Source organism: Rhinatrema bivittatum, chromosome 2, assembly GCF_901001135.1.
Source record: "Rhinatrema bivittatum chromosome 2, aRhiBiv1.1, whole genome shotgun sequence".
In the NCBI taxonomy this organism is placed as follows: Eukaryota; Metazoa; Chordata; class Amphibia; order Gymnophiona; family Rhinatrematidae; genus Rhinatrema; species Rhinatrema bivittatum.
Genome location: NC_042616.1, coordinates 394,081,426 through 394,096,102, shown reverse-complemented (window position 1 = coordinate 394,096,102; position 14,677 = coordinate 394,081,426). Strand labels below are relative to the sequence as shown.

The following is a 14,677-nucleotide window of genomic DNA, read 5'->3' as shown; positions in this document are numbered from 1 at the left end:
GAGAAGCCCAATTATCCTGGCACTCATTGGCGAGGGCCCAGAGGAAGGTTTTAAGTATTAATTTAGTGCATTCAGACTGTCTGTTTCCCTGTGGGTAGTATGCTGTCATGAAGTCCAGGGTAATATCGAACTATTTACATAATGAACGCCAATATTTCACCATAAACTGTACTCCCCAGTCAGACAAGATGTGCTTGGGCAGGCCATCCAAGTGGAACCTATGAAGAGTAAACAGTTGTGCTAGCTCCATAGCAGAAGGGAACCATGGGAGTGGTACAAAGTCATTCCTTTTTCAGAAGCAATTGATAACCACCCAAATTATGATGGCGTTGTTTGAACGCAGGAGGTCCATAATAAAATCAGTGGATAAGTGGGTCCAGGGTTCCATGGGGGCTGGCAATGGCTGTAACAGCCTCAGGATCGGTCCGACATAGCTTTCTGTTGAGTACAGGTAGGGAAAGAATCCACATAGGCCTTAACATCTTGCTTCATCTGAGGCCACCAATAGTTCTGTTGAAGTATTGTAAGGATTTGGGCCCATCTAGGGTGACCTGCGACACTGGAGTCGTGGGATCATTTCAATACCTTTTCATGGAGTCAGATAGGAATGACCGACTTCCCTGCAGGGACGGTCATGGAGGCAGCTATGAGAATCCTGGCTGAGTTGATGATATGTCTGAATGTCCTCTGCTTGGAAGAAGCATGAGAGGGCATCTGCCCAGATAATTTTGCTGGCTGGATGATTCCTCAGTTCAAAATCAAAACGTGCAAAGAACAGAGATCATCGAGCCTGTTGTGCATTTAGTCGCTAGGCATGGTGAAGGTGTTTCATATTTTTGTGATCCGTACATATAATGATACGATGCTCAGCACCTTCTAGTCGATGGTGCCCCTCTTCTAGCATTAGCTTGATCACCAGAAGTTCTCTGTCATTGATGCCGTAGTTGAGCTCTGCTGGCGAAAATTTTTTTTGAGAAGAATGAACAGGGTTGGAGGACCCCATTTGTCGAATACTGGCTTAGCATAGCCCCAACGCCCACAGTAGAGGCATCTACTTCCAGGATGAATGGTCCAGGTGGCGAAGATAGAATTTCCTTAAGAAGGCTTCCTTAAGTTCTTGAAAGGTCACTATGACATCAGGGGACAAATCTTTTGTAATAGCCTCCCTTGCACATGAGGGCAGTGCATGGTGGCACCAGAGTCGAGTAATTCACAATGAAGTGGCAATAATAGTTGGCAAAGCCAAGAAACCTTTGTAGGGCACTCAGCCATACTGGATGGGACCAATTGTTGATGCTCTTAACTTTTTCGAGGTCCATATGGAATCCCTCCCTGTGTTCGATATACCCCATAAAGGGTAGCCTCTCCTTTTAAACAGGCACTTCTCAAATTTAGCAAAGAGGTTGTTTTCTTGCAGATGTTATAGAACCAGACGCACATCATGACGGTGGGAGCGGAGGTCCTTCGAGATTATGAGAATGTCATTGAGGTATATGACAACTTAGTGTAGATCCTGGAAAATCTCATTCATCATTTTTTGGAAGACAGCCGAGGCGTTATATAGCCCTAAGGACATTACTAAGTACTCATAATGTCCATCCCTAGTGTTGAACACTGTCTTCCACTCATCATCAGGTTTAATCTGAATCAAATTGTAGGCTCCTCTGAGGTCTAATTTTGCAAAACTCCTAGCTCCTTGGAGCTGGTCAAAGAGTTCAGAGATATTGATCTTTCCTGGTCATGGCGTTCAATGCATGGTGGTTGATACAGGGCCTGAGCAACCCATTCTTCTTGGTCACAAAGAAGAAGCCAGCTCCCGCCGGGGATGAGGACTGACGAATGAAGCCCTGCTCTAGGTTTTCCCGGATGTAGTCCGACATTGCTGTGATCTCAGGGAGAGACAAGGGGTTGACCCTACCCTACGAAGTAGCAACTCGATACCGTAGTCATACTTCCTATAGGGCAGTAGGTCTCAGCCCTCTTTTTGTAGAACATATCCTGGAAGTTGTATTGCAGAGGAAGGGTAGCAGCCAAGGATAAGTGGAGTGGGAGTTCTACAAGTTTCAGGCACGAATCTTGGCAGTGCTGACTCCAGCGGGTGAGTTGCAATGTGGCCCAGTCAAATTGTGAGGAGTGCTGCTGGAGCTAGGGAAGCCCCAGCATAATTGGATGGACAGTTCAGGCAATGACGTGAAAGAACCAGTTCCTTGTCTAGCAGGCTGGTGCATACAGTCAATGGCGTGGTGGCAACGGTGATGTGGCCAGGCAAAGGATCCCCATAGATGGATGAGATAATTAGAAGGGACTTCTTCTGAATGGTGGGAATCCGTAGATAGTTTACTAATTCATCAGGAAGTTTCCCCCCAGCACCGGAGTCCACCAGCGCTCGGGTGGAGAAATGCTGGTTGTCCACAGTAATTGTCACTGGAAGAGTCAATTGAGAAGCAGGAGATCCTAGGCTCAGAAGTTTCCTGGCTTGACTAAACATTGCATGAGCAGGTGCCCTATGCCTGCACATTAGAAACACAGGCCTAGCTGGCATCTGCGGAATATCTCCTCGGGTGCAAGGCAGCTATGGCCAAGCCACATGGGTTCATCAGTGTACACTGAGGAGGATGGAACAGGACCTGGGGGTGACAGCTATTGCTGGAAATGAGGAGCCAGCATAATTGTGCTGTGAGGAGGGCAGACCTCCCTGGTCCATTGTAGGAGACGATGGCCAATCCTCCCTGCCAGGTCAATGAACCCCTCCAGAGACTCCGGGATTTTATGGGCTGCCAGTTCATCCTTAATCCTGGAGGACAGGCCCTCCAGGAAAATTCTATGGCGACAATCCTCCCTCCAGTTAAGTTCAGTTGCTAGGGTCTGAAACTCTATGGTATACTCTGCTAGAGTCTGGGTGCCCTGGCACAGATGCAGGAGGTCAAAGCCCATGGTGGACAGCCGGCCGGGCTCAAAGACTCTTGTGAAGGCAGAGACAAAGCGCTGCAGGTTCTGAAGGAGCAGATCCGCATGTTCCCATAGCGGAGAGGCTCAGGCTAGGGTCTTGTCATCGAGGAGAGAAAGAATGAAGGTTGTCTTTACCATGTTATCAGGAAAGAGCATTGCCTGGAGGGTGAAGTGCATGAAGCATTGGTTTAAAAACCCATGGCACTGTTTTGCATGCCCAGCATACTGGGGAGGAGCTGTTAGATGTGGAATGGGGTGAATTGGTGCCACAGATATGAGCGGTACAGCTGATGGGTGTACAGGTGCAGCCAAATCTGAAGCTGCATCCAGGCGAGTGGTGAGTCACTCCATGGAGACTGCCAGGAGTTCCAGAAACTGCTGCTATTCTTGGAGCCTGTGAGTGAGGCCCGGAATGGCCTGGAGAATGGTGGCATCTGGCAAATCCATGACCTCAACAATCTGTTTTGGGCATGGGTCCTTGGACTGAAGTGGAGTTGGTGCAACCTTCAGGAAGCTCCAGTGTGGCAGAGGCCACACTGGAGCTTCACCTATACCAGTCCTCGTTCCTCTTAGGTTGAGCCCTCTGGTGCCAAGGCCAGCAGGACTTAGGCATGGGCTTCTGTTGACGAGGTGGAAGTCTATGGAGACAGATGAGTCACAGGCCAGGGTCCGAGGCAGGATAGGTATGGGCATAGTCGGAGACAAGCAGTGGTCAAGGCAGGCAGCGTTCTGACATGGTCAAAAGTCAGGCAGTGGTCAGTGACAGGCAGAGTTCAATCATAGTCAAATGTCAAGAGGGCCAAAGTCAAACACAGAGATCCATCCGAGAGAAGATGGGAAGAATAGACAGGCGGGGTGACGGAAAACAGAACACACAGGTAGGAGAAGACACTGAAAAACTGAAGACTCAGCACGGGATGAAGATGAAAAACTGAAGACTGACCCCAGGACAAAGGTGAAGAACTCAGAAAAAACCAGGGACTTCCCAGACAATGACCAGGATCACAGGAATGAAGACCAGAAACACAAAAACGAAGACCAGGAACATGCTGAGGCAACTAGCTCTACCAAAGGTAGTCAACTTATGCCAAGGCGAGGATTGCAAGGGAAATTTTTTTTTTTTATAGCCCAAAGCTCCTGATGTCATCTGAGGGTGCCACAGGGGATTTCCAACCATGGGCCCTTTAAGTGGAGGCAGATCGGGATGCGTGTGCCTAGAGGCGGCCATTGTTGGCTTCGGCGGCATCTCTTCTGCAACACACTGGAGCCGGTCAAAGCATGGCGGCCTACCACGTGCTGTTTCGGGAGCCCTGCCCTTGTGTCTGGAAGCTTCAAAGCTGTCTTGAGGCTAGAAGTAAGGGCAGTGGGTCCACAGGCCTGCCCCGCTGAATACAACAGTCTGTCTTCCCTATGTTCAGCAAGAGACCATTTCCATTCAGCCATCGTTTCACAGTAGACAAAGTCTGATCAGGGTACAAAACTGTAACAGTCAAACAGCTAAACACTGGAAACAAAAGCTGATCATCATCAGCATATATCTTAAAAGTTATTGAAATACTCGATTGTATTTCTTGTTGTATTTTAGATTTCATTCTTTCAGTAACATGTCTGGAGCATTTAACATTTCACTGCACTTGAATCTACCTCATCCCCTTTTTTTTTTTTTTTAACAGCAAAATGGTACAGAAGTGGCAAATTTTGATCTCTGCTGCCTATTATATGGAAATTCTCCTATTAAACCTGATATTGAACAGTTTGACAACATGTGAGTTTTGCATTCTGTTTATGAAATTTTGCAAAATGAAAAGGTTATTTCTCACTAGTATCCATACACAGGAGAAGCATTTCAACCTAGCTAAAAGGATAGGCAAGGGAATTTAAGTAGAAGCCAGCAATCCTTTTTATTAGGATACAAAACTGCTGCTCTCTGCTTCCATTTGTGGATAAAGGCATTTTGTAGTTCTCTCACAGTGACAGTATGTTTAATTATGTGTTCTGCCATTTTTTATTTACCTTTAACCAGCTAAAAATGTAATTAAACTTCTAAAAGTGTACCCGTGTTAGACTCTTGTAGCTAAAACAATGCAGAAGCAGGTGGCACCTTATAGACATACAGATTTGTTGAGGCATTAGCTTTTGAGGACAAGAGTCCGCTCCATCAGATGCAGCTGAGGACATGAACTCCTGTCCTCTAAAGCTAATGCCTCACTAAATCTGTTAGTCTGTCTCTGTTAGTCTGCAAGGTGCCACCTGTCTCTGTGTTCTAAAAACCTAATGTAATGGGATACATAGCAGTGGGGGAGATTTGGCCTGGTCAGCATCTCGCCCACTGTTTTCCATATAACCCTTCACCTACCGAGGATGTCCTACAACAGCCCTCCCAAAACTGCCCCCACCTTTCCATCTGTTAGCCCAGTGATTCTCAACCTTTTTTTTTCACCATCACAACACTTGACAAGCAATACCTATGTGCATGATACACTGCACATTACAATCTGCAGCTTTACTGAAAAAAAAAATCCTAAATATTTTTATTATTGCTAAAAATGATGCAAGAGAACGATAAAGTACTCTTAACTGCATTTTTTGCAAGCTATTATTGAAATTACTTAGCATATTTTATTTATTTTTTCACAAAGTTTTAATCTTCATTTATTGAATTGGCTATAAAAGATTTTACAAGAAAACTTCCTGAGGGTCTTCAGTGCAAAGAAACCTAGGATCAGTTTCAACCACTCAGTAAAACTTCCATTACAATTATTTGATAGCATCATTCAACCAGTTCCTCTGCATGAGAGTGAAGTCTGGAGTCTAAACAGAGGAGAGCTAGGATGTCTCCTCTTACAATTTATCATCAAAACAATATATTCAGATTCTGGTGTCACCTCAGTAATTACAAGACAAGCTCCCTCCACTGCCAGGCATGTTATGAAATATAAAACCCTGGAAAAATCACTCCAGCACATACATAGAAATCTTGCCATACCTAAACAGCACTGACTCCCAGGATTCACATATTAACAGCCCTACCTTTGAAAAGGCAGCGGTGCAAATATTACACCAGGCCGAGAATACGAATACACCTTCTATGAGGAAAACAGAACAAGCTGGACTGCTATAGATCTCTACACAGAAACTTCAAGCTGGCATAATCCCTCCCCTCTGTCATACACACAAAGAACACAAACTCACTAAATGCAAAATAAGTGACCACAAAAAATGAAATGAGACTTCTCAGGAAACCAGACTGTACATGCAGTGCCATGCTGGAGAAGCACAAAGGTGCATTTTCTCCTGTACTGAGCAAAGTATACAAAGATATAAGAGATGTTCATTGCCAAAGCTGACACATTTCAATTACTAAAGAAAAAATAAAATGCTTTTTTTCTACTTAGCTTGTTTGGACATTTTATTTTTTCAGTCATGTTGGTCCCAGTGTTTTGATCTCTGCTTTCCTTTTGTTTATCTTCTAACTCTTTCTCTAAATTTTCCTGTGCATTTTCTGTTTCATCTCTTTCTTCCTATTTTCATCTACCTCTGACATTGACTTTTCCCCTAGCCCAGCATTTCCCTTCACTCAATCTCCCCCAAACATAGCCCAACATCTCCCCTCAGTCTCTCCCCCAAATCCCAGACCAGCATCTCCCCGGGCTCAGCATCTTCTCATCATAGCACCATCCATCCGAGTTTCTCCTCCTTCAATGGACTTGGCTCAACTGATCCTGGTGGGGGGACGGACGACCCTAAGACTATAGGGGGAAGGGGTAGGAGTCAAATTGCAGACAAAAAAAAAATCACAAAAAAAATACAAAAGTAAGCACAGGACCTATCTGCAGCCAGGGTGTTCAGGCCATGAAGCAACCCCACCCCTTTCTGTCACATGGACTTCCTCTTACTTAGGAAATCAATGTAAGGGGCAAAGTTGCTTCAGGTCCTGTGTGCTGTCACCTGAAGACAGGCCCCGTGCTTATTTTCTAGGTTTGTGTATTTCTTGGGCCTTTCTGCAAGTACAGTTTGAATTCCATCCCCCCCCCCCCCCCCCATAGTCTCACCACTATCGCAGAGCAGGGGACAGGGAAAAGGGGGAGACGGAAATGGGGCGGCAGTGCCACTGTGGAGAAGGAATTGGCTGTGTCCTGCTGTAGGCCTCGGTGGAGCAGGAAAAGGGTGTAAGTATCCCGCTGGGCCCGGCAGAGGACAACGAAAACACCTCCATACTCTTTGTGACACACACGTTGAGAACCGCTGTCTTAGCCCCTCCCGCTTGGCTTGCAAACTCCTTGGAGATAGAAACTGGCCCCTCACCCCAGTGCATCGGCACCATGTGCCTTAATCATTCATCCAGTGCTCACACTGATTTAGGGATGTTTAACCTGGAGCAGTGCCACACAGATGGCAATCGCCATACAAGAAAATAAGAATAGCAGCAATAATCAAAATAGGAAGAAGCAGCTCTAATAGTAAACACAAAAAGGGGTTAAATGAACATGAGTTTGAAACGTAACTTTTTTTCGCCCCTATATATGTGTCTATAACCATATGCCAAATATAGGCACAGGTATTTCTCTGTACAAATAATAAGAAACCTAGCCCACAATTCTTGGAGCATTTGGCTGGCGTTGGTTGGGAGTTATGGAATAAAACAATAGCGCTAGTACTCTCCATATTGCCAGTGACTAAAGGAGGTGAAGCAAAGCGGTGCAACACATAACAGTGCTGGGTGGGCCTCATTCACTCACCCTCTGGTTCTTGTCTGTCTCGCACGCCTCCTGGGCAGTGACCCCCTGGCAGAGCAGAGCTCGCAGTACCACCACGTTGTTGCTGCAGCAGGCGCAGAAGAACGAAAGGGGCTCAGGGGTGCTCTGTTCGCTGCTGCTCTCCTTCTCCCCCTCCTGCTGCCCTGCTGCGCCCCAGCACTCCACATCCGGGGGGTAGAAAGAGTCGTCCGAGGCAATGCTGCGGGTGTCTGGCAGGTCTGAAAAATCCGACAGCTCCTCATAGTCCTCCTCCTCCAGCGCCGGCCAGGACACGGCCGCCAGCAGCTGGGGCAGGGGGTCCCCAGATCCCCCCCAGGGCAGATCCCGTCCTGCCTCTTCCTCCTCCTGCTGCTGTGGTTGGCCACCCCCCTTCCCTGCCTGGGAACCAGACAACAGTACCATGGGTTTGGCTTAGCCCGAGGCAGGGGCCTGATCGCTCCTCAAGCTCCTCTCTCCTCCACCCCTGGCCCGACCTCTCTGCTCCTGGACGGCACGCATGGGGCTCCTTCCCACCTCTCTGGAGGATGGCTGCTGCTTTACTGTTTTCTACAGATGCCAAAAGCGGCACAGTGAGACCCACAGCACTTGCCCCACTCTCCTAGAACAAGCCCAGGCTCTGGTTGTACATCTTCCTAAGACAAAGTTAACAGTGTGGTTTTACTCTGCTATTTAGGATTTGATTTCAGTAACATAACAGGGGAATTTTTTTTTCTGTTACTCTGAGTCACTTCTAGGTAATTATCAACTCCTGTTCACTTTATTTCAGTATAACCCATACCCCCAAATGATGGCAGATTTTCCCTTGGATGAGAAATCTTTCCGTTAGAGCAGTTGCAATCAGTCCCTTAGGGGTTTCAGGTGCATTTTGGAAGTCAGGAAGCGCCAGGTGGTTCTGCTCTTGTTCGTGTTCAGAGCGGGAAACTGAGGGTGTGATTGAATCCGAAAGTGAGTTGTTCAGTTCTGTAACCCTGGAGGGCAGGAGAGGGGAATTCCCCTTTGTTTTCAAAAGCACATTTTTCTCTGAACTTCCTCAAATCAAAAGACACACAACCAGCTCCTACAAAATTACAAGCAAAAAAAAAAATATATATATACCACCAAAGCGGAAAAAGGTAAAAAATACAGTAATTCCACCAAAAGGAACCATCTTCTTCCCAGAAAGAAAAACTCCACCATTCAATATTTTTTTCCTTAAGCCAAATTTTAACAGGAGAAGTAGAAAGAGTTTCTTACAGACCAAATTTTAGAGACTAGAGTCTAGCCCATCTCCTGCTTTGGATCTATGCAGTATCCCCATGTCATTTTCATAAGCAGGGAAGCAGGAAACTGGAAAGCCCGAAGAACAAGGAAGAGAGAGAAAATCTGACATCAAAACCAGGGAAGAAAAAGACTTGTAGGGCAGCTCACACGAAGAGAAAGACATTCAGAAACCTCCTGGCCTCTAAGCCGATCAACGCCTCTGTGAGAAGACTGAGGCTCCAGCTTAGCAAGCTGACATCAGAGACCCACTTTAAAAAAGATTTAAACAGGGAGGATGCAGCTGTCATTGTTAGTTCATGCAGACTAGGAAGAAACAGTTACAACTAACAGGCACGGACTCTGGGTTGCCTATATGTACAGATTGAACACCCCCAGTTCGTCAGTTTGTGTATACATTTCTTTATTCTAGTGATTTTTTTGTTCTGTAACTGGACAATTATTTTGCAGACGTTTGATCTGTATGCTGCTATATGTTGGAAGGAGGTTTAACAGTTGTCGTTGACGTCAGGAGTTTAAGGCTCTGTGAAATATTATAAAGATGAATGCTGCCTTTGAACTAGGATAGATACATTGCTTTTCAAACACTTTTGTTTTAATACTAGGATTGCGGGCTTCATTCACTTTGCTCTTGTTTATAGTTTGCCATGCAACAACACTTCAGGAGAAGCTCCAAGATACTGGAGAAGAGCAGATGTTGCGCTGTTCCTCAAAGGTGAGAACAAAGAGGAAGCAGAGAACCACAGTTTTGCTGGTTTTTGACACTGGTGATAAGTATAATCTCTGGGGCCCTCAGTACAGCAGGGAAATAGATCAACAGTAACTTCCCTCTTTAATGCTCTTTTCAAATGATTCACTAGTTAACACTCACCGCAGCAGAACCGCGGACATCAGTGAGGCCAAGAAAAGTACTGCCAGAGACTTTTGATGGTGCTCAACTGAAAACAAGTTTATTGCAGCTTGAAAAATAAGATTCAGGCCAAGATGGAAAAAAATGATGAAAAGAAGCAGGAGAATGGCAACTAAAAGAGCAGCAGTGTCTTTATCCATAACATCCTTTCTTTTTGCTTTCATTCTTTGAGCTGAATCAGTGAACTTGGGACCCTGCCTGTGGCTCTTTCTTAATCATGAGCCACCAAAAATAGATTGCACCTGGGTACAGCTGCCCTTCTGATCCTTTACTGGCCTCAAGGCCTCTTCACCAGAGTGGGTCCCAAGGTCACTGATTCAGCTCAGAGAAGGAGGGCAAGAAGAAAGGCTATCATGGATAAAGACAGTGAAGACATTGCTGCAGTTTTAGATGTCATTCTCATGTTTCTTTTCACCACTTTTGCCATCTTGGCTTAGATCTTATTTTTCAAGCTGCAATAAACGGGTTTTACTTTGAACACCATCAAAGGTCTCTGGCAGTACTTTTCTTGGCCCCACTAATGTTGTCTACCATTCTGCCGCAGTGAGTAACCCATGATATTTGAAAAGTTCATTAAAGACTGTCAGACTATTCCCTTACTGCACTGAGGGCCCCGGAGATCATTCCTCCTCCCTCCTGATGGAAGCTCAGCCACCCAGAGGCCTATTGGTTCATATTGAAAAAACGGGAAGAAAAAAGAAAAGTTTGGGATCTTTGTGTTACAGCCCTGGGAAAATAGTAGGTCCTTTTTTCAGACTCACGGCGAAATGGGGCTTACTTAGGTAAGGCTTTACCCAAGGTAAGTCTTAATAAACATGTGGATAAAGGTGAACCGGTAGATATAGTATACTTGGATTTTCAGAAGGCGTTTGACAAAGTTCCTCATGAGAGGCTTCTAGGAAAAGTAAAAAGTCATGGGATAGGTGGCGATGTCCTTTCGTGGATTGCAAACTGGCTAAAAGACAGGAAACAGAGAGTAGGATTAAATGGACAATTTTCTCAGTGGAAGGGAGTGGACAGTGGAGTGCCTCAGGGATCTGTTTTGGGACCCTTACTTTTCAATATATTTATAAATGATCTGGAAAGAAATACGACGAGTGAGATAATCAAATTTGCAGATGATACAAATTGTTCAGAGTAGTTAAATCACAAGCAGATTGTGATAAATTGCAGGAAGACCTTGTGAGACTGGAAAATTGGGCATCAAAATGGCAGATGAAATTTAATGTGGATAAGTGCAAGGTGATGCATATAGGGAAAAATAACCCATGCTATAGTTACACAATGTTAGGTTCCATATTAGGTGCTACAACCCAAGAAAGAGATCTAGGCGTCATAGTGGATAACACATTGAAATCGTCGGTTCAATGTGCTGCGGCAGTCAAAAAAGCAAGCAGAATGTTGGGAATTATTAGAAAAGGAATGGTGAATAAAACGGAAAATGTCATAATGCCTCTGTATCGCTCCTTGGTGAGACCGCACCTTGAATACTGTGTACAATTCTGGTCGCCGCATCTCAAAAAAGATATAATTGCGATGGAGAAGGTAGAGAGAAGGGCTACCAAAATTATAAGGGGAATGGAACAGCTGCCCTATGAGGAAAGACTAAAGAGGTTAGGACTTTTCAGCTTAGCGAAGAGACGGCTGAGGGGGGATATGATAGAGGTGTTTAAAATCATGAGAGGTCTAGAACAGGTAGATGTGAATCAGTTATTTACTCTTTCGGATAATAGAAAGACTAGGGGGATCCATGAAGTTAGCATGTGGCACATTTAAAACTAATCGGAGAAAGTTCTTTTTTACTCAACGCACAATTAAACTCTGGAATTTGTTGCCAGAGGATGTGGTTAGTGCAGTTAGTATAGATGTGTTTAAAAAAGGATTGGATAGATTCTTGGAGGAGAAGTCCATTACCTGCTATTAATTAAGTTGACTTAGAAAATAGCCACTGCTATTTTTAGCAACAGTAACATGGAATAGACTTAGTTTTTGGGTACTTGCCAGGTTCTTATGGCCTGGATTGGCCACTGTTGGAAACAGGATGCTGGGCTTGATGGACCCTTGGTCTGAGCCAGTATGGCATGTTCTTATGTTCTTAAGGCAACGGAAACACTGCTGAAGGACTGAACAGTGCAGTACCTTATAGCCAGTTGGCTACAGGATCATAACCTGATTTCACAAGGGGAAAATCTTGCCCAGGGGCGTCATTAGCACCAGGCACATAGGGTTTGTGCCTAGAGTTTCAGCTTTAGCTCCAACTAAAGAGGAAGCTGCAGCACAGCTGTGTTGGATGGGCCTGTATGGCTCAAGGAGGAAGAAGCAGCTGCTGCATCGTTTGTAAGAGAGAGACAGAGAAACATGGGTGTGCAAGTATGCATGGGTGTGTGTGTGTGTGTGTGTGTGAGACAGAAAATGAGTGTGTATGTGAGACAGAGCATACGTGTGTCTGTATGTGTGTCTGTTTGTGAGAGAGCATGAGGGTGCCCGCGTGCATGTATGCGTGTGAGAGAGACAGAGCATGAGTGTGTGTGTGAGTGTCATGGTCAGTAATGATGGATGTGAGTATTCTGCCTGGCCAACACCTTCCCCTTGGGTTGAACTTGCAGGTTCTGGCGACTGGCAGGGTGCATGGCAGGCTGTGGTCAGGACAGGAAGTGTTCAAGCAAGGTCAGTGTCCAGACAGATGTCAGGACAGACAGAAATCAAACAGGGTTGGAGTCCAGGCAGAGGCTGGGGCAGGCAGAGATCATACAGAGGGAAGAGTTAGAGACAGTCCAAGTCAGCAATGAAGATCAGCCTGAGGAAGGCTGACTGGAAGGCAAAGCAAAACAGGCCAAAGGAACAAGTCTGGGCAGACAGGCAAGGCTAGACAGAGCAAGAGTACAGAGAGACAAGACAGAAACGGTAAAATATGGACTAAAATGTAAGAAGGGTACAAGGCAGGGTTCACATAGGCTAGATAGGCCACTGAGAGGACCGGGCAAGACAAGAAACACAGAAACAGAATAGGCCACTGAGAGGCCTGAACAAGGCACAGAAAAGCTAGGTCATCAGGAAACCTAGACAAGACACTGGAGAGCCATTGGGAGGCCCAAAGGAACAGAGGGCCATTGAGAGTCCCACAGGGAACAGGACAAACAAACAACAGGCAAGAATCACAGGAACAAACAGAACAAGAGAAGAAGGCCAAAACAGCCATACTGGGAACACATCAAGATGGGTTAGGCCACCAGGAAACCTAGACCCATTGGTAAGAAGAGGCACTGGGAGACCCAAGGAAGCAGAAGGACCTCAGCCAGGCCCAAATAGGACAGGACAGGAACACAAGAACAGGGCAAAGTATTCACAGATACAGGCAAACAAGAACCAAGGGCAAGTCAAGGTAAATACAAGACAAGACAGGTAACAGACAATGAAGGCCACTGGTAGGCCCAGACTGGAACTAGGGAAACAAAAAAATAGGGACAAGACAGTTCCAGACAAGAAGGCCTAAAAGGGCCACACCGGGAACAAGACAAGGCAAAGTGGCCATGGAGGCCACACAGTAAGGTTGGCCACAGCAAAGAGCCAAGGTGACTTAATGATGAAGCACAAAGGAATCTGTAAGGGAGATTCTTATAGGACTGGCCTTTCTACATCCTGCAGCCTTCAAGGTGCTGGCTAGAGGAGGGCAAATTGTGGCTGAGTGAATACCCCTACTGGCAGGAAGGCTCTCTAGAAAAATAGTGCCAGTGAGACAGAGCATGAATATGCATGTATGTGAGACAGAGAGCTTGAGTGTGTATGCATATGTGTGTGTGTGAGATAAAGAAACAGAGAATTAGGGTGCATGTGAGAGAGAGCATGAGTGTACATGTCTGTGTGTGAGAGAGACAGCATGAATGTGCATGTGTGTGTGAGAGACAGAGCATGTGTGTGAGAGAGACAGAACATGTGTGTATATGTGTGTATGTATGTGAGAGAATATGTGTATATGTGTATGTGAGAGAGACATTGCACGAGTCCAAGGAGGAGGTTGCTGTTGCCTGCATGTTCCAGGGATAGAGAGAACATGTATGTGTGTGTGTGTGTGTGTGTGTGTGTGTGTGAGAAAACATGTGACGGAGCAAGTGTGTGGTGTGTATTTGAGAGAGCATATGTTTGAGAGAAAGCGTGTGTGTGTGTGTGTATGTGTGTGTGTGTGTGTGTATAAGCAAATGTGTGTGTTGGAGATTGTGTATATGTGAGAGAGAGAAAAAGAGAAGAACATTTGTGTGGTCCCTTTCCCCACTAATCCATGACAATATCAAGGTAAGTGGAAATCAAAAGTTCCCAGGTATGGAGAGCAATGTTTTATCCTTATTTGTTTTCATTATTGGGTTATATTTGTTTTATCTGCTGTTTTGAAATATTTTATTGGTGCTTGGGAAATCTTTTAAAATTTTTATATAAGTTTTTAATTATTGGATATACTTTTTGCTAGCTGTTTTGAAATGTTTATTCTTTCATTGAGTGGATGATCATCTGGGAACCTATAATCATAGGATGGTGGGGTTCAAAAATTAGGATGAAAGCGATGAATGTTCATTCTAAGGAGAGGGTCCTAAACTTCAGGAAAACTAACTTTCTCAAGGAGTCGTTAGCCGGATGTGAAAATCTAGGGAAAGTAGAAGGGCAGTGGGCAAAAATGAAAGGAGATGTAAGTCAACTAATCTTTTTGTTAGGAATGTAAATAAAGGGAAGAGTAAAAAGAGACCGTTATGGGTTTTTTTTTAAAGAAGTAGCTGATAAGATAAGGTAGAAAAGGTTAGATCGAAAAGTGCAA

General features: G+C 45.2%; 1 protein-coding gene across 1 annotated transcript in view; it reads right to left on the bottom strand.

Annotated features, from left to right (window-relative positions):
* ANKRD33B (ankyrin repeat domain 33B) overlaps positions 1-8,320 on the bottom strand; it is a 110,461-nt gene extending 102,141 nt beyond the window's left edge. Inside the window, exon 1 of the mRNA XM_029590039.1 lies at positions 7,689-8,320. Coding sequence (XP_029445899.1) covers positions 7,689-8,108 — 420 coding nt within the window. The 5' untranslated portion in view covers positions 8,109-8,320. The remainder of the gene's footprint in view (positions 1-7,688) is intronic.
* Between the last annotated feature and the right edge of the window lie 6,357 nt (positions 8,321-14,677).